General features: G+C 36.0%; 2 protein-coding genes across 4 annotated transcripts in view; one reads left to right on the plus strand and one right to left on the minus strand.

The window, feature by feature from the left end:
- Window positions 1-19945, plus strand: part of pygo (pygopus family PHD finger) — a 101949-nt gene that overhangs the window by 24140 nt on the left and 57864 nt on the right. The gene's annotated exons all lie outside the window — the stretch shown is intronic.
- The window catches only part of LOC146722738 (lachesin), a 44250-nt gene that overhangs the window by 20026 nt on the left and 4279 nt on the right, over window positions 1-19945 (minus strand). For both annotated transcript variants that reach the window (XM_085483917.1, XM_085483916.1), the window contains one exon: window positions 17406-17539. In XM_085483917.1, the coding sequence (XP_085340043.1) occupies window positions 17406-17538 (133 nt within the window). In that variant the 5' untranslated portion in view covers window position 17539. Of the gene's footprint in view, window positions 1-17405; window positions 17540-19945 lie in introns of those variants that run through there.

Raw genomic sequence — 19945 nt, forward strand, 5'->3', positions numbered from 1 at the left:
CAAAGCTGTGCGAACATATCATAGCTTACAATGTGCTTCGTATATTGTACGTAAATCGGAGCGTGAAGATAACGAAAGGAATTACACACATTTATCAAAGGTATTAGAATCGCCTAGTGAAAATTTGCGCGATATCATATTACAAAAGCGTCATTTAATTTCCGATTACAATTCATTAAGATCTGAGAACTTTAACTGTCACATCTGGTGGGTAAAATCATATAACTGTTAGTAAACTCGCCTCTTCCACTTTCGGATGTGTAAAATCTCGCGTAAATGTCATCTCTTGCGGAATCTCATTGTTTAACGTTGAAAAGACATATGTGATTTTTTTTTCAAGCACAAGTTCACGTAGAGATTTTTGCTCTTATCATCGTTCTATCTTGAGAGAAATATTACGTAATTGATCTCCCGAGTTCTCCAATTTTCCTGTAATAAAAGAATCTAGAGATTCATCTCTCTTGATTCATCCTTCCTGCTCTCGAGAACAATGCACTGGCTTTATTTTACGAAAGCACCGGCGATTCTTTCCACCTGACCGGCAGCGTAAAATCGGGCGAATACGGCAAATATGGTGCTGCGAATATACGGGGAAAAAAAGCGCAAGTCGAAGTTGCAAGATTACGAGGCGCTACACATTTTTATAAACGAAAAGCCAGGGTTTCTCGCCGGTGTATAGTAACACGGTGGAGACGTGAGATCCGGAGAAAAAACGAAAAGTTTAAACAAACAACATTTCGGCTTTGCTTCGCGCACGGAGCACGTGACGCGATATTGAAACACGCGCGAAGTCAAAGTTTGCAAATATACCGAGTCTCATCGCCGAGTCATGCTTCTGGTCGATGCATCGGGCGCGCAGCATCCGGCGGCATTTTGTCCCGATGCGTCGCGGCTGCATTGAACGGAAGTCGCGACTAGAAAATTCGTCGGTCGGCCAAACCGAAGATGCGACATTGCCGCAAATATTCCGAGATATGTCGAAACTCGATATTTGAATCTTTGTGCGGCTATTTCATGCGTAGCAAAGTCGAACGGACGGCGACGAGACAAAAGCCCAAAGAGTTAGATGCATCGCGGAGTTGCGGGTTGACTTACTTCCCACAAAGATCCGGCGCGATCTTTGGAAGCACAGAGTATCGGTAGCACGATATTATGATAAGATATTCACTGACAGAAACAGGAGCGGAAAGGAATTTTCAGCTTCCACTGCTATCATCCCCGCGGTCGTATCTAGAATGTAATATAAGGAGACGTGGGGGAAAATAGTGATGTTACCCGCCTCGAGTGGTCTCGTCTGCGGGGATGAAAAAGGAGGAGATAAAGGGGAAAAGAAAGAGAGAAAGAGAGAAAAGTTACTTGCAAGAAGCAAGAATGAAAGATTGAGATCGAAAGAGAGAGGAAGAGAGAGCTGCAGAGATCGCTTCTCTCGAGAAGGATGATACTACGAGCGATGGGCGTATTTGTGTATGTGTATGTGTGTATATGTGTGTGTGAAGCTGCGCGCATGCACACTTGTGCTGGTCTTATTTTATGGCGAAATTATTCCGAGAGAAAAATAATTCAATCTCGCGGCACACAGGTTACGGTAGCCGGCATCCGTATTCAGCTTCTGCATTCGAATATATCGATAGCATTTGCGAGTTCGAAACTTGGATCGAAAAGTAGATCGGCTTTCACTTTTGACTCTCAATATTGGCTCGCGCGTATCGATATAATTATGTGGAAAAATAAAAGCGGCATCTTGTCGAGGAAATTGATTCTACATTCTGCAATCGCTTCACGTCTGTTTCGCTGCATCTTACAATTAGTTTACGAGACGAGAACTGCAATGATACGAATCTACGAAAATTTATTTTACGCAACACACGTTTGTCTTTGATTTTTATACGGTTCTTTTAAACGTCACTATGAAAGGGATAACTTATGCACATTTGAAGTGAAATTTAAAAGTCACTTGGAACGATGGCGTAATACAAATTTCCAGCTCGTGGCAATTTGATATTCGATTCTACGTATGCAATATAGAATAGTGTTGTAAAAATGGAGTAATGTGTCGATATTACATCTTTTAGAAAAATTTCCACGTTGAATAATAGAATACTTTTTTTTACACAAGCGAAGAAAATATCAATATAATAGGTGAATATTCCTGAAACTATTTGAAATATGAAAAAATTGTTTCGAATTTTCAAGCAAAAAGAGTGCGAAAGAGAACGTATGCGAGTTTCATTGTACGGAAATCCCATATAGCAATCGAATGGTTAACGTCAAAAAATCAAGTATCAGGATTTGGCTGTGTTTTGATCAACTCAAAGTCGTTATTCCTCGCAATTAAAAAAAATTGTTTGTTTAAAAAGTTAGGAATTTGCAAAATTTAAAAAAATAGTTTAATAAATAATAAATAAAAATTTAATTTGTCAATTTTACATATACATATTATATGTATAAATGTGTGTAAAATCAAAGTACATTAGTAATATAAAATACACCGACTTTGTAAAAGCAAAAAAAAAAAAAAAGGTATGTGAAGCTTTTACATTTTGCTGTTTACATTGTATCATGATCGTGATCGTTTGTAGGATATCGGAAAATGCGGCAGGGAATAAAAAAAATAGTGGCGGTCAGTAGTAAAAGTGAGGCACGAATCCGACACGCCCTGGCGTCGTTATTTCTTTCCGCGTCGTAAAATACGTAACTACGTTAGCGGCTTTAAGCAATCGAGATTCGAATGCGATAAAACGGTTGCATCGTTTCTATAGCAGTTTCTCTGTGGGAAGTCTCCGGCGAGAAACTTGATATCAAAATAAATGGGCGAACCGTATCGCACGACACTGTAAAGAATCTGAGAGAATTCGGGCGTGTACGACGTTAAACCAAACAATATTGTACTCGTGATACATGTGAACAGATTAGGTATCCCAATCGAGCTATAAATCCGTCAGTCACATCGTACAGCACATTCTTTTTTTTTTCTAAACGCGTAGTATATAAATAACTGCGAAAGTTACGTAATAAATCTTTACAATTGTTACACAATTTTTTCACAATCACTCAGTTTTTCGATAGGCTCGACATTTTCGAAATGATAGAAATGGAGTTGACTGGAAAAATGATGTACGGTATAGAAAAGAAAATTTAAAAGTAAAGAGGTCAATATGATTCATGAAACTTCATGAATATGACTTTAAGTGATACTGAAAGATGAAAGAAGTTAACGCAAACGATAATTGTTATAAAACCTTTCTGTCCTTTATAATTATACATTGTCTCTCTCTCTCTCTCTCTCTCTCTCTCATTTGGCAAATATCCTTTTTTTATTATTCTTGAATTTTGAAAGCGAGTTTATCGACTTAATAAATTAAGAACATCAGGTCGACATCATAGACACTGAGGGTCAATAATTTCGTCATCCGTGAATTACACGATATTTCGATAGGTGAACCGTTAATCGAATCGGCTAACTGTATAACGGCGGTTAAAAATAACTATAGAAGAAGGGCCGATATCTGTTGTACATCATGTACGCGCGCGAACAATAACATTGCCAAGTTATCGCAGTTTTCACATCGATCGTAAATATCGGGGCTGCTATATACACGGAATTTTTCAAATCGAAATAAAACGAAGGGACTGAAACGCGCGCGCGAGATTGAGTCGTGGATCAAAGCCGATTGTCAATATTTGAAAATAAAAAGGGGATCGCGATATCTGATGTCCATGCAACAATAACGCGCTTTAGCTAAGTTTCCGTGCGCGATGCGAATATAAAATCTTCAACTACGCGCGGAATTTTTGAGTTCGAGAGAGATGCCGGAAAATAGGTCCCAATAAGATCGAGATCGGCCTGCAGTGAAACGCAGGGCATAGGGTGAAAACTTGCACGTCGATGTTCGACAGGACGAAATATCGCCCGACGTATTTCAGAGATCTTACGGACACACCATCCGCCGGCGATACGTACCGACACGTAGAGCCAAGAGGCGATGCACCAAGAGTTACAGGTTGAAAGACGGAGAAATGTTTCTGTACGTGTCGATGCAGCTACACGATGTTTTCGTGCCGCGCGGACAGGTTATCATGAATAGAAAATCGCGGGGCTATATAAGATGCGCTGATATGTTTTTAAGGAGAAAGAAACTAGGGAGTATATTTTAGTTATACGCACACACATTTGCAAGATCACGCTTTCGACAAATGATTCTCTTATTTCGGCCGCACATCTCGCCGTCACGCGAAATGCACCGCGATGCATCGCGGAATCAGTCGCGCCTTTCAAAAATAGACTTGGATTTACGGAAAGTCATTTACGAGATTCTCTGTTGCACTCTTAACATTTATGAAAATAAAATATATAAATAATGCTAATAATATCTATATACAAGCAACTGCACATCTCTTTATTAAATGGACTATTTCTGTGTGACATTTTATTTTTATATAAATATATCAATGCATTTGTGTTACGTGCTCTTGATATATTGAAATGGTATTAAGAGTTTAAATCGTACCCATATATACACACGCGCGCAAAAAAGAACTCCAAGTATAATAATCCTCTTAATACATTTAAATCTTTTTAACCCATCAGAGGGTCGACAAGAAATATTAGCAGTTATGATATGATGAGAGTGTATAGTGTAAAATTGATTTCACCTGTTTACTGCGTTAGACCGGAAAGTAACGACGTTAGATTATTGACAGAAGCAGAATAAAAATGATTGCATAATGTCCCGTGAAATTGGTTTAATTCCTTTTTATGTGATGACATGAAAAACATAGAAAATTCTAAATAATAATCATAAATAAAAACGACTTAAAGAGCCATACGCGGATGTTGCTGCGTACATTTTCAACGAAAATTAAGTTTTTGTTGGAAATAAGCCGTGCACAAGGCACGTATCAATCTCGGTGTACTACCAAGACTTTAAAATTTGAAATAATCTCTTACTTGAGATTGAATTTCAAAAATCCTCTAATCCCCCTACAGAAATAATTAAATAAATGCGAGAGAAAAATATAAAATTCTAGTTTGAAATTTTCAGTTACATTGTGACAGATTCATTTATACCATCTCAAATGAAAAATATTAATCAAACGAAAGAAAGATATTTTTTATATCTTTTTTTTTTGACAAAAACGAGAGAGTTAATTTAAATGTAACCATATATAACTTATAATTTAATTATTTACCGATATTTTTAGAAAGGAAAACTTTGTTTTTCCAAGAGTTGATAAAGTTAATTACAAAATTGAAATATGCATGTTGAAAAGATTCGATACATTTTTAGATATTATTAGATGCAATAAAAAAATGGCGCTACAAATTCTTGTTACGAATATAAATCTATTACAGCGATAGCTCAAAACGTCCCAGCAACAGTGGGAACAAGCAGCACGCAAAATTTAAATTTTTATCTCAATAGAGCGAATACAACCGAATGACGAAGTCCCGCGTTCTATGTAAATTTTATCGCACTTTGGCATGCTAACGTTTCGCTTAAATTAATCCGCGATCACTAGTCAGGAATTAATTGTCGACTATTCTCTCGTCTTGTCTTTGACTCCCTAAACACTCAAATTACATTGTTGCTGACGGGTGGGACGTGTATTGTGTTAAGTTAATAAGAATAGTCGCGGACAACCGGGATGAATCGGGGCCATTAATGCCCCGAAGGAGAGAGCCCCGAGAAAGTGATATTTTCTTTAAACGAGAGTTTAACAAAGTTCCTGGTTATTACGACAGAATAGCCAACTTCAGTGATAAGAGGAGTACAGGAGGGATAGAAACGCGAGACGCGGCCAACTTCTCTCTTCCCCAGAAGGGTAAATACTTCTCTTTTCCTTTTTCGGTGCACGCCAGGCTCAGCAAATTTTTATCTCGAGCGAGAGCATTAATTTGCGAAAAAAACGACGATAAAACCTTGAAAGTTCGGCTACCACGCTCACGATGACGACGACTACAACAGCGGCGGTCTTCTCTTCTCGCTTTGCCGTATTCTTGTGTCGTTCTCTCAAAGACGCTTAACTTTCATCACAAAACTTCGGTATCATCTTGCATTTATCAAACTCTCTAGCGTATTTAGCGAATATTTCTCGATATCTGAGAGGGAGGGTGTCAATACCGTCAATACCATCTCTAATAGGATAGGCTTAGTAAAATATAAATAAATTTTCTGAAAAATTATTGAGTCTTATTAATATTCGTGTGGTTACACGATTGTAAAACAAGATAATTTTTCTTGTATAATTAATATTGAATTTGTAACAAATGCAGCAGTAATTTCGGTTTTTAAATTTCGTCAGAAGAATATGCATTTTTTCACAACACCAAATAATTCTTTATGAATGTACTTCTGACAAAATGTACAACGGTACTTAAAATATTACAGCATATATTTTAAAGTCTCGTAGACATTGCTAGTCGGCGTCTCTGCTACACTTTATGTTATTCGCAAGAAGGTGTCTCATAATACTCTACAGTCAAACTAAGGCACGAAGTTTCGTAAGAGGCTAACGTGATGCAATATATTCGTGCGTGTTAGATTAATTAAGGTATCTCATGTAAGACTTTCACGTAATTACACCGTAAATATGATTTGGGTTTTTTATCGATAAAAAGTCTTAAGAATGATTTGATTATTATTTTTGATCATTTGCCCTTATTTCTCATATAGAATATGAATTATTCAAAACAATTATATATCACTTTATATTATGATAATATAACTGATGAAACTCGAGCCAATTTATGTTACGTAACAATTTATATATATATAATATTATATATTGCGTGTGTTACGACGTGCGAAATTTCTGTAGAAGACATAATAATGCAATGCGTCGCGCAATACTGTGATTGACGTATGTATAAAGTGTAATTATATTGAACTTATGATTAATAAATACGGGCGCGTCGGCTTCACGGAAAGAGACACCATCTGCGTGCAACGTTTAAAGTCTCATTTAACCTCGTCGTCGACCGATTGTAATGCGTTTACGACTGCTTATTAAAATCCATTGCAGCATCCGGCTCGTTTTCGAAATGCAATACAGCATCTGCTATGCTTGTCTTCATAAATGTCGTACAACCACGCCTATAAACAATGTGCAAAAATTAAAATACAATTTTCTCTGCAAATAATTTTTTAAAAAATATTGTACGGCGTCTTTTATGGTGTCTTGTATATATTTTTTTCAGTTTTACGGTTTTAATAATGTTAACGAGGTTTATAAAAGAAACTAGAATAATTGAGCTGCTCGGAATAAAAAATATATATTGTCAGTCATAACATTTGAAAACAAAAATAGAAATTTGGAAATTCGTGAATTTTTGATAAAGTCATTATGAAATAATGAATAAATATAATACGAAAAATGATGTTTTGCAAGCCTAAGATTGCCTTTGACGTGCGAAAAAAATAGAACAGTATTAATTAGCATACTTTATATTCTTTATGCTTACCTTTCCTTGGATAGACTTCTTAATTGTGAGAGCATTAATTTTCTCTTATAGAATATTCTGCAATCTGCAATATTTTGCTTCTTTCTTAAATATTTCGTTAGGGTTTTCTAAAGTTTCTGCGCGCGTGTTGTTTCATATTTTTCTTCAAACTTCTATTTTTCGCGCGCACTCTTTCATATTTATCTCGAACTTTTCTCAATGTAAATATGATACTGGAAAAATCGCTTTTTTAAACTTTTCTTAAATTCTTTTTAAGATACAGGTAATCTTCAGTGTATCTTTATAATACGATAGAATTATTTATAATACGATAGAATTATTTATAATACGATAGATTTATTTATAATACGATAGAATTATTCTCTAATAAAAAAGTGCATTGAGCGCATTATAATAAAATAACATGTAACCTTTCAAGTTATATTGCAATTTATATTTGCCAGCTGGAATTTCGTTATTAAATTTAAGCGATTTTTCGATATACATGATACACGTGTGCATTTTGCATTACGCTTTTTACACATTCACATACACGAACTGTGAGCTCCACGCTTTTTACAAGAGAGGATTTGTTTGATGTCACTATAGCTGGCAACTGTTAATGCTGAAAGAGTAGATAGTTAAATAATGCTTTTTTACGAGAACTAGTCTTGTTGTCAGAGGTGAGTAACAACGACTATATAGCGCATGTCAAAGCGAAATGGCGGCCACAGTGTGGAGAACGGGTGGAGGCTTAGCATACGAATATCCGATTCTCTGTTTGTGGGTTGCTACGGTGGTCTGATTTACATAGTTATTATGATATTATGCGGCTGCAAAAGGATTTTTATCATCAGCGCTGTCTACACCAGGGGAAAAGGAGGTACAAGCTGTGACATGCGCTTCCTCCTCTTTTCCGTCGCTTTTTTACCGCGTTAACAGTACTGTCAAACTCTATTTTCCTGTACATCATATTCTTTTGAAAGTTTACATGTCAAAAGTTTGCAATAAGTATTATTGTAAACATATAAGAAAATTGTTTACTTGAGAAAAGTATCTTATCATATCATCGTTTAATTTCTTCTTTCTACGTGTATAATTTTTAACTTTTATTTCGAATCAATTTGAAAGTTTTAATATCAAGTTAGTTAATTTATAGTGCAATAATCGAGTTTTCTTCATTAGCTTTTTTATTGTTTTTAAAAAATTTTTTTCTATTTAACTATTTTAGTAATAGATTAAATGAAGAAAATATTTTTCCATTTTAAGAGAGATTGAAACGAGATGATTTTATATCTATAATAAGTGTTTTAAGATCTTATCGTAAAAAGTATCATTTTATCCTTTGAGATTTTATTTTAGTACACCAATAAAGATTCGGATTTTTCAAAGTTTTTTTTTCATAAATGATGACATAAGCGGATTATTAAACCATCACTAAAGTCTTATGAATTCTTCAAGCTTTATTAATTAGTTAATCTCGACCATCCTTGTTCTTATTTGCTTAAAATCTAAATAATTATTTTAATTAATATTTCTTATTGGATTAATTATTATATTTTATTTATATATTGGTTAACATTTACATATTAAAAAATAATACTAATTTTTGTTATTTAAGAAAATGTCGTTTAAATTTTTTAATTTTTAATTTTTTGAAATTGAAATTGAAATTAAAAAAAAATAAAATTGTATAAAAAAAGTAAATTTGCATTTCTAAAATATACAATATTATATCAAATGTTTAAAAAAAAAAGAGTACGCAGGATTCGGGGATAAAAGAAACAATTATTTAAATTGACTGAAATTCGATCAATTGTAACACAATAATTTTAGCATTTTGAACGAAAGAACCTAGAGAAAAAATTGATATTTCAATTGCACTTTGCTTCAAGCATCGTTCAAGCATTTTATAATCAAAGCACAGTTTTTTCATTCTTGAAAAGAAAATCGCAAACGCTCGCAGACGCGCGTACAATTTCCCAAGTGATTTTCGGACGTACACGTGTAATGGACGAGAAGAATCGGTATTTCTCGCAACTCACGGCGAATGTCGGTAATCGATCAGCGGCGGAGAATTCGACTTGAGAACCTAATAAACGCCCACCCGACTCTTCCTCACCTCGGTGAAGGCTAAGCGGCGCGATACCAAAGCGGATTATTGAAACGCCACTCGAAGTCGAAGAGGAGAAGGAGAAAAAGTCCAGGTCTTAGCCAGATTCGCGGGACTTTAAATTCTCACGGTTCGAATCCCTGCCGAAACTTTTCTCTATCACGCCACGCTGCTTGTGGCCGTAAATATATACCCTCCTTTTGGTCCGTTAGTTCGCTATCCTTCTGCCACCCTTCCCTGGTCTTTCTATTTCCACGTTACGGAACGCAAGCTGTTACACACTGTTCGACACCCAAATACTGTTGCTGCACCTCGTTGCAGACGTAACCACCTCTGCCTGGTGGTAGCGGCGGTAACGGCTCACTGTCCTCGAACCGATGCATTTGCCATCGCCACCGTCGACTACGCCGCGATAATTCCATTTCCGCGAAAGCGGCGCGAATTCGAAGTTTAATTAATCGAATTCGCGCACATGCTATCCTCGGCCATCCGAATCTCCCTTTCTCGTTCTCTCTCTCTCTCTCTAAGCCTCTCTCTTAGACACCCTTGCTCTTTCTACCTCAAGCTCTATTCTCTGGAGACAGGCTTCGATTCCGGAAATTAGTAAGATCGCACATGCGGAACACGGAGGTTTCCCGCCTGCTCGAGCACTATGCATATATACGCACGTACCTTAACATTACATGCATACCGATACATGCACGTCGATACATATGCAAGTCGATGTTCACGCTTGCGTTACATAATGCACGTCACCTCTCTACCTAGCTCGGTCGGTTGGTTAATACGATGCGGAAATGTGTACCGTCCTGAGGTCGGTGGCGAAAAGTTTACCGGAGAGTCAACGAGAAATTTACAAGCGTTCAACGCGCTCGATCGAGCACCTTGAAAACGGTCATTTCGTTGGCTTTTCTTTCTCGTTTCTCGTGCGGAAACGATCGACATTGAACGATGCTTGTGGAGACGGTGTAACTGAATCCATTACTCCGAGAAACAAAAGGAACACTCGACAAAGGAAATTAATATAAACAAGTTGATGTATAGGATGCACAGTAGTTGGATCATTCTTCTGTCTGTTATCTTTTTTAGCATCTTTTTTATATATACATTCATGTTAATAATATATATTTTGCTCTGTAATTAAAATTCTATTTGTGTAAATTTTACATCTACTTGTAATTAACCGAAAATTAAGGGCTTGTTGTATATTAGGAGTTCCAGAGTTTAGTTTGTAAACTGTTTGAGATTAACTATATGACGATGTTATGCAACGTTAACAGCGTTAGAAGCTAATTCGTGCAAGTCGCTTCATTTCATTCGTGCGCAACACAGAAATTATTAGCCTTTCAACATTTTCGTTGAACAAAGGATTCGCTGCGTAAAGCATAGCTACGAATTTTCATTCTGTAGGCACCAGTAGATACAGTAGTTTTACCTGTTGCAATAAACACGCCGAATATAAGCGGCTGTATATGCCGCATGACGTGCGGGGAATTAAATATTTCAGCATTAATAGAACCGGCGAATATGTATATTTTTGCACGCGGGCAGAGTGAGAGAGAGAGAGAGAGAGAGAGAGAGAGAGAGGCAACATATACACAGTGTATGTACACAGGCATGTACGTAGAAGAACTATAAATACGCGACCACGTTTGCTAACAATTTTTTATTGCTCAGCTGTAAGTGTGAACCGAGCGCGTAGGTGACGCGAAATCGTGTTTAAAATTTCGAACGCTGCGATAGATGTGCACATGTATGCAGATATAAATATGTATGCGCATGTATGTACGTATGTAGATGTATGCATGCGCGCAAATAGCGGATGTATATGCGTATATTACGCACTCACAATTCATCTCACGCTCCTTCGTCCTTTAATACGAGCTCGTGCACGTATGCCTGGTACCGTAGCGTGTCCTTAACGTGTAAGAAGATTACTACTAGTACGTGAGCGCGGCCGGGAAACTATGCTTCAAACTATTTCTCATTCACCATATAGGCATATAGCGCATATTAATATTAAGCGCATGTGCTGTACAAACACGTGCGCAACGCTCGTGTAACTGGGTGTGATACTGTGTGTTTCAGAAGTTACACACTTTCCCTGATGTGTACAGACTTCCGGAAGTCAAAGTAGTACGAAGAGCGATTGTTCCGGTATCATCGATTAGTTTAGGATTAATCCGGTGTAGTAGATAACTAGAGATTTGTTGAATTAAAGTTTATTGTAGGTGTGTATCACGAATCATACTTGTGTGCGCGCGTAATTTAAATTCTTTCAGACACTGTAGACACGATAAATCTTGAGCGTTAATTTTTTTAACTACAAATGCTACGATAAAGATTTCTCTCGCACAGTTTGCATTGCAACAGCGTTCTAATTAGCGCGCTAATTAGCATTACATCTAATCAGGGGTGCGGAATAAAACGCTATGAAAAGTTTCATTTAAAAATCAGATTTTGTTTACAAACAAGAAATGTTTTTCGCCAAATCTTGTTTATATTAAAATTCATTCCTTGTGTTTTTTGAGGAGTAACAGGAATTTTCAGGAAATTGCGCGTACTGTGTTCATAAGTAGGTAGCGCTTAATGATCGTGATAAATTCAATGATTGAAACTTTTCATGTTAGTTTCTAACGATAGAGAATAACAACGCGAATAACGACGCGAATAACGACGCGAATTTCTAGTGAGGGAAACACAATTTGTTCACGACAATTGAAACGGTCGAGAGAAGAGATATGCAACGTCCTTCAACACCACCCGCAATTGCATACATCCTGACGCTGATGTATACTTGTATAATCGCAAATGTAATTGGTTCTATATATGGTCCACATCCTTAACGTTACACATTACGTCGAAGCTTCCTCGGTGTTAACAGTAGTGCTCAGATGCGAGCGACTACAGGGGCTTCAAGATGGTCGAAGCCGTACCGGGTGTGTTGTGCAAACGCAGTTAACTACGGTAACGAAACACGTTTTGCTGGCTATACGTGCGGACACGCGCATATATATATATATATATATATATATATATATATATAGTAGTTATGTAATATAAGCTAACATCTAAAAGGGCTTTCCGTGGAATACTCTCGGAGGATCGCGGCCGCATTGCACCTGTGACGCTAAATGCGAAACTGTAATCTCGCGTCTTAATCGCACTCCTGACGCGATCGGAGCGATATTTCTAGAATTTTGTCGTGCGATTACTTTCTACTTTAAATGCAAAGCTGGTACTCATAACCGTAGATAATCACGGATTAGTTTCAATCTCTGATTAAAAACTGCATTAATTGTAAATCCGTATTCATGAATCATTATTGAGCTTTTTATATATTCATATTTGATAAATCCATGTTTTACGAATTGCAGTTTGCAAACTCTGTCAATACATATTTAATATTCATAATCATTTAATTTTTGCTTACTGCCATGAATTATTGTCGATTGGTTTTGTTTTGGAATGAAAATTAAATTAAAATCTGTGTTGACATTCTTGCGAAAAAATCGCTTAAATTATTTCTGTACTTGTATTTATATTATACACATTCTTATTTTTTATACGCTTATTTTTTTCGCTACGAATTATCAAAGAATATTACACAAACATTTTTTTTCAAACGAGATAAACTTTATTTATGCGATTTTAGATTTATATGGAATATGCATTTTCTCTTCCTCTCTTCCTCTTTCTCTGTAACAAACTGGAAATTGGTTGGAGCAAGTTCTGTTTCTGCTTATTCGGAACCTGTATATTCGTATTATGAACTATCTCGAATGACGTATCACTGCGCGAATAGGCAGATGTATTGCGACATCACGTATTACGCAGATGGACACGCACGAGTATATTACACACGAGAATCTGACATTACGCGCGTACAGTGTCATTTGATAGATAAGATCGTTATAATATCCGAAGCGAATATAATAGAAGCGTGTTATTTGTATTACATTAGTTTTTTTAATCGTTTTACGAATGAGTTCTACACATTCGGTACCGATTGTTTTATTACTTTGTGTTATTACACAATGTGTTTCTTTTTTTTCGAACGAGATATTTTTTTGAAATTTCGATTATTTTGAAAACGTTATAAACCAAAGAAAGGTGATTTATTGTCGAATTTTTAAGACATCATATCTTTCGAATGAATATTTCCATATGAAATGTTTTGAAATATCTTTAGACGAAAAATATCAATTATATAATATACCTGAAAACTACTTATGGTCATTAACTTAAATAATTAAACTTTATTCTATTATTTATTATTAGTAACTTGGGATTAGGAATTTAAGAAGGAATGTTTTAAGACGAAAATTTGGCGATCTTTATAAAAATTAAATTTCCACTAAATATAGCAGTTATGGTTGAATTCTCTGAATATCCGAACAAGATTATCTTGCTCAACTAATTCTTCATATTGAGAGATGAGTGTCTATTACATCATGCAACATCTGCATCTGATGACTAACGCGACGTAGCTCTTGGCGTATCTTGCCTGCAGACATTTTCTCCTATAAGTTTGAACCATGGAGCTTTGCTCTGTGTAACAGGGTCAGTTCAAAGGTCGGTTGCTCTTAGCCAATTTTGCTTTAGTGTGCATTTTGTTCTCATCTTTATATGTACATAACGCTTCAGTTTTATACATCAGTTATCGGCTATCGAAATGTTAAATGTAACTACTGTCAGTTACCCGAAGGAGATGTCGGATAAGTAAAGTTAAATAAAGAAAACTGACGGCAGACCGATAGAAGAATCATTTATTATGCGCTTTACAGACGTTTCCCTTTAAGCGTCTACTAAAGATACATAAAAGAGTCAGGAAAATTTAGTCGACAAAAAGATATAGCGCTTTGATAATGAATTTTACACGAATACTTTTCTTGTTGAAAATTGAGATACCTTTTTCCAAAATTTAATTTTCTGCTTGATTTTTTTGCAGCTTTTAAAACTACTATTGCACAAATATTTGCAGTCAAAAACACAGTTGAAAAGAAAACATAAAATATAAATAAAAAGAGAGAAAAACATAAAAATGACTTGTCTGCTTGTAGCATATAGCAAGCTTCAACACGCTTGCTGGCGTATAATTGGCCAATCCTTTCGCATGCGCACGTCACATTTTCGCGTGACCCGTCGTGATGCCGTCTGTTTTCTATCGTGCGCATAAATATCACGCGTTAGAGTTGTAAAAAGATGACTTGCCGTCCGCCTGCTCGCTCGCGTACGCTGGCTCACCTAAGTGGTAAACTTGTAAGTGGCGAAATAAAGTTGGGCAGGGTTCCGCGCGCGCAAGGTACCGTGTCTGTGACAGTTTAATTAATATCTTTCATCCTCAAAGGAAAAACTTGGCGAACTAACCGGCATGGACCAGGTCGCAATGCCGAGCCGGTTAGAACCACTTCAACTTCGGACGATCTCCCGCCAACGACAACGTTCTCTCCGCGGCGCGGCTCCATTCTTCTCTCGCTCTCGCGTTTAGCTTTCTCGTCTCGCGACTACTCGGATAAAGTTCTGTATAGTTTCCTCTTTTTTTACGTTTCGGGTAATTTTGCGTTTTGACGCTACCGAACGGTAAGATACGCGCGACAAAAAGTTTCCTCGGTGAACTTTCTCTTGGGAAGAATATGTAATCAAATATACAATGTTTTTATATGATTTTTTTATCATATAACACAAATAAGGTTTTAAAAATATGTAACATAAACATTTAATTAATAATTAACATATAAATAATTAGTAATCAAAATAATATACACAAATAATTACAAATGCAATAGATGCAATTTAGATGAATAATAATTTACTTTTTTATACGAAATAAAATGCTGCTACTTGTATTATTTTTTTTTTACAATGTCGGTGATTAAAAAAGAAAATCGTGTACACTTGTTCGACATGCATAGATCTTCTAGCCGCGTATCTGTGAATGCACTGGCGATTAGCTTCATAAAATATCGCGGCAGATAATGCGTTTCTCGGCTGTAGAAACCGCGAAAGAGGAAAAAAAATGAAGGTGATCTCTGACGGCGTGTAAGCCGCGACTTTTGAACAATCCGCAAAAATAAAATAAACGGCAATGAAATTCGTATGCATCGAGTTTGCAAATTCGCTACTGTATTCAACGTGGTCATTATACACTCTTTGAAGTGTCTCGTGAGCTTTATAAGCTCGTGATGTATTTACCTATTAAACTAAATTCGAATCTACGTTGATATTATGGTTTTCAAAGGCCATTCGGGGAATCGATGCAGAGTCAAAAGTGAAATAACAATGGGGCTTTTGGGGAAAGCCATTTATATTATCCGTTTACAAATATGAAAAGCTACATTTATGTTTTGCATTGCATTTATGCTGATATATAATGATAGATGCAGTTTTGCTATAATTGCTAAAATTGTAATGTGTAAGATTTTGTCTTCTCTTTTTTTAAGAGAAATAAAAAAAAAAGAAAAGAAAAATTCTTTTATATATCTGGCAAAATGCAATTTGATTAATACGAAATTCTTATTGCAATTAATTATATAGTGAGAAAAGTTGAATTATTTTTGATATATCTTTTATTTATTTAAAGCTGTCAAAACTATTCTTCTATCTTGAATCGAGATTTGCGTGAAGGTATTTTTCTTCTTTTCTTTGCCAAACATTATCGGGCTTTATGATAAAGGCAGACAACGTATTGTCGTGGCAACATCGTATAAATCCGCCACGCATAGATAATATTTCATAATGCATTATTCAGATTTTTCACAAAGCTTTATACGCTTCGTGGGGAAGCTCTTCAGACGTCGTAGAGTAGATATCCGCTCGTGTCGGAAACACGTGACGTTACAGCGTTTATTTACTATTTGACACGTAATGCAAAGAAACCTTTCACTTATTGCCGGTCAAATATGCCTGATCATTAGCACAAGTGAAACACGCGATTTTTTCAAGTAATTTAAAACCACGTATCTTTTGAAGAAGGTATATACATAACTTTATACATGTATGTATAGTTACTAGACTTGAGCTGATTATTCAGAGAAAACAAAATTAAAATTTACGTTAAACAAAAATATTCTAAGTTTACGTTTAATTAAAAATACTCTAAAAAGAGCTAGACTCTTTCTATATAAAATCTTTTTATATTCAATATATTCATATATTGAATTATATATATATATCTGTTTTTCTTTATATAATGTCATCAAGTTTTAATCGTGATTGAGAGAGAAATATTTAACATTTAAAGAATCGATTGGAATCATTTCTCTTGTGAAAATGTAAACATTTTTCAGCAATTAATGTGACAAAAATATTTGTTACAAACAAAAGTTTGTATTTACAAATATAAATATTAAAAGTTATTAAATATTAAATGCATGTTTTAGTTATTAACCAATATATTCTACGTATATTAAGAGATATTGTGTGATGCAGTGATAACGTTTTATTTTCTTCCACTTTTACATTGTAAACTAATCTCCATTACTAAATTATGCAAAGTGATGAAAGGTTAATTTGTATTCACGTTGGTTATAAGTCGTAATTTATGCATGACTATAATTTGGGTATAACGGATAATCTTGTGCGAACCATATTGTGTACGTAAAGCGAAAGATATTCAGGGGGTGGATTTTTTTTTGGGATTTATCAATGCTTATCGTACAGGACCGAGAGCAGTCTAAAAGACACTTGGAGCGACGAGTGTTCTTTATTTTTCTATTACCGGCGGTAATACGGGATATTTGTTCGCGCACATTCCTCGGCGCGTGCCATTAACGTCAGGGAGTCCTCCGCGACGCGAAGGAGCGAGGAAAGGAACTGGCAATATGCAGATGAGTATATACAGCTATGTACCTGATAGCGTCGGATTCGTCGCGGACGAGAGGCCGTCTTGGCGCATGGCGTCACTCGTAATTGCCGTTCCGCCGAGATTGGTGCTGTAGTCTTCGAGAAGTACGCAGCACAGTAATAGCCGTGCCACCCTCATTCTGAAAGAACGAAAGAAAAGCTGAACGATAATAACAGACTCGTGCTCCTTCTGTCTTGCTTTTTCTGTCTCTCTGCTTTTTTTTCTCTACGTGTCTTGGATTTTTCTATACGAGGAAATTTTCCGTACAAATAATGTTTATTGTGTTTAGGTCCGCTTAACTGCTGGTCATAATTGTTACAATGTATATGACAGGTTTATATTATATTTCTCGATGTATGGTATACGTTTATTAAAATTTAAACGTACAATAATTAGTTAGTTAATTAATTAATTATTCATGAAAGGGCAACACAAATTGAAACCGAAATGATAACAACGTATATTCGTGAAATGTTTGCGAATTATTCCAATGTTTGAATTTAGATATTAAAACAAACAATGGTTATTTAAAGATATATTAAAACGCAAAGCTTTTATATAATACATATTGTGTTTTGGAAGCATTGAAACCTTCATTATTAAAGTTGAAGTTGATTTTATGCATAGCGAATTATGTAAATATCTTTAAAAAATAGCAGATTTTTTTAAACTTTTTTATATTTTTACATTTCCTGCAAAATTATAAAATTTATTTTATCTCTATTATTAAATTGATGTAGATTATATTTAAAAATCAATTTTTTAAAAACAATATATTAATATATGTATTATTGATGATATTCAAGTTTTTCATTTCAAAAATTTGATTATAAAATCAGTGCATCTTAATGCAAGTATATTTCTTTATATTTGCACATATCATCGAAATTTATGTATTGATTTATTATCATAACATTTTAAATAAGATGTGGAGATAAATAGTCAAAGAGAACGTTATTATATTTTCGAATAAAATTCCTTTAAAATAAAATTCCATTGAAAAAGATATTTACAATATTAATAATTAACTGTACCATCGTTTGTAATAGATACAATACGACAAAAGAGAAAGAAAGAAACGATTAAATTAATAAAAACAAACTTTAACACAGAAGTGAGACGTAAAATAAAGAAATACAAAACATATAAGGGCTGAAAACTATAAATTAAGCTAGAAGTAAAAAAATAGACGAACGACTCACTTAATCGGTCGTGCCTATCGCGAGAAAGCGAAGCTTCCATCCAGGGGGTGAAGCCCCCAAACCACCCTCGAACCTCGAACCACCGCCGAAGGCGTGCGAACTGGTTAACGTGTGTGAGAACTTTGCTCACACTCCTGCTCACTCTCTTGTGTCTCTTTTAGTCTCTTTTTTCGTCATTTTGCCCGCTCCTCCCTGTCTCCTTTCGATCGATACATTTGTCAAGCGACATATAAACGCCACTAAGCTCATGGCAATTCTGTGTAATGTACGTGCCCGAGAAGAATCGGCCGCCAAAATGTTTCGCCGGACTTGGATCGTATATCCTAAATCCTGAAACAAGCGGTCGTCGTCGTCCTTCGGGGAAACACGTGCGGGACAATTATACTTTACGCCATCCCGTAAATAACTATCTCTGCCGTTTAGCGGCGGTGATTTCAGTCCGGTGCACACGCGGTGGAATTTAAGGTTTCTCCTTTCTCCTTATACGCCGCGAGTAACTGTTTGTTCTTATTTACGACAGAACTAAATGAAAATCTTTCTCCCCGTTCTATCTCTCTCCGCAACTTTCTCGTTATCCTTTCTCCTTTTTATTCCCGCTCTCCGTCAATCTCCATCGTCCCTCTTTCCGCACGCCAATGTCAGATTATGGGCTCTTTGTCCAACCTCGCTTACGCGTGATCGATGGTCCTCGCGGATCGGGATGAAATGAAAGATCTCCCGGCGAAAGCATCGTGATTTCGAGAGATTTCCCTATCTTCAAGTTCCTGGTCAAGAAATATCCATGGAATATATCTTGCTTACTACTTTTTGTCACTTTTGTATCGCGCGGAAATACTTTCATTTTTAAATATCACTGTCGGGATATTTTCATCGTTGTCGTTTCCACCGCCCGTTTTCTCTGGCTCTTAATTTCGGCCTCACTTTCCGACTGGTACTTCCCTCGGGGTTCTTTTACCTCTCGAGTCTTTAGAAGCAGCTTCTCCTCTTGCAATTTTATCTGATGGAAGCCAAAGGAAAAACCCGGGGCCAAGCTGTTGAGCTCGAACTTAGCTTCCCGGACGAGCGAAAATCTCCCTGTGCGTTCGGTTATCTGCATAAAAAAAAAATGTTTCGAATCGAAAAATTTTATTTCCATATTTTATTTCCGATCTCGATCCCTTCTGCTTCCTTGCGTCTTCGACTTTAATTCTCAGCGGCACATTTGGCGCAATAAAATCACGTCGTATCTCGATCGCGATGGATCTTGCGCGACAAATTCAAACATTTTAGCTTACTCATTCGGAGATCTGGTTTTTTATTTTATCTTCTACGATATAGACGAAATACTTTTTCGCGTTCCGTCT

The sequence above is a fragment of the Nylanderia fulva genome, unplaced genomic scaffold, assembly GCF_048542155.1.
Source record: "Nylanderia fulva isolate GAGA-0341 unplaced genomic scaffold, ASM4854215v1 Scaffold28, whole genome shotgun sequence".
Taxonomy (NCBI): Eukaryota; Metazoa; Arthropoda; class Insecta; order Hymenoptera; family Formicidae; genus Nylanderia; species Nylanderia fulva.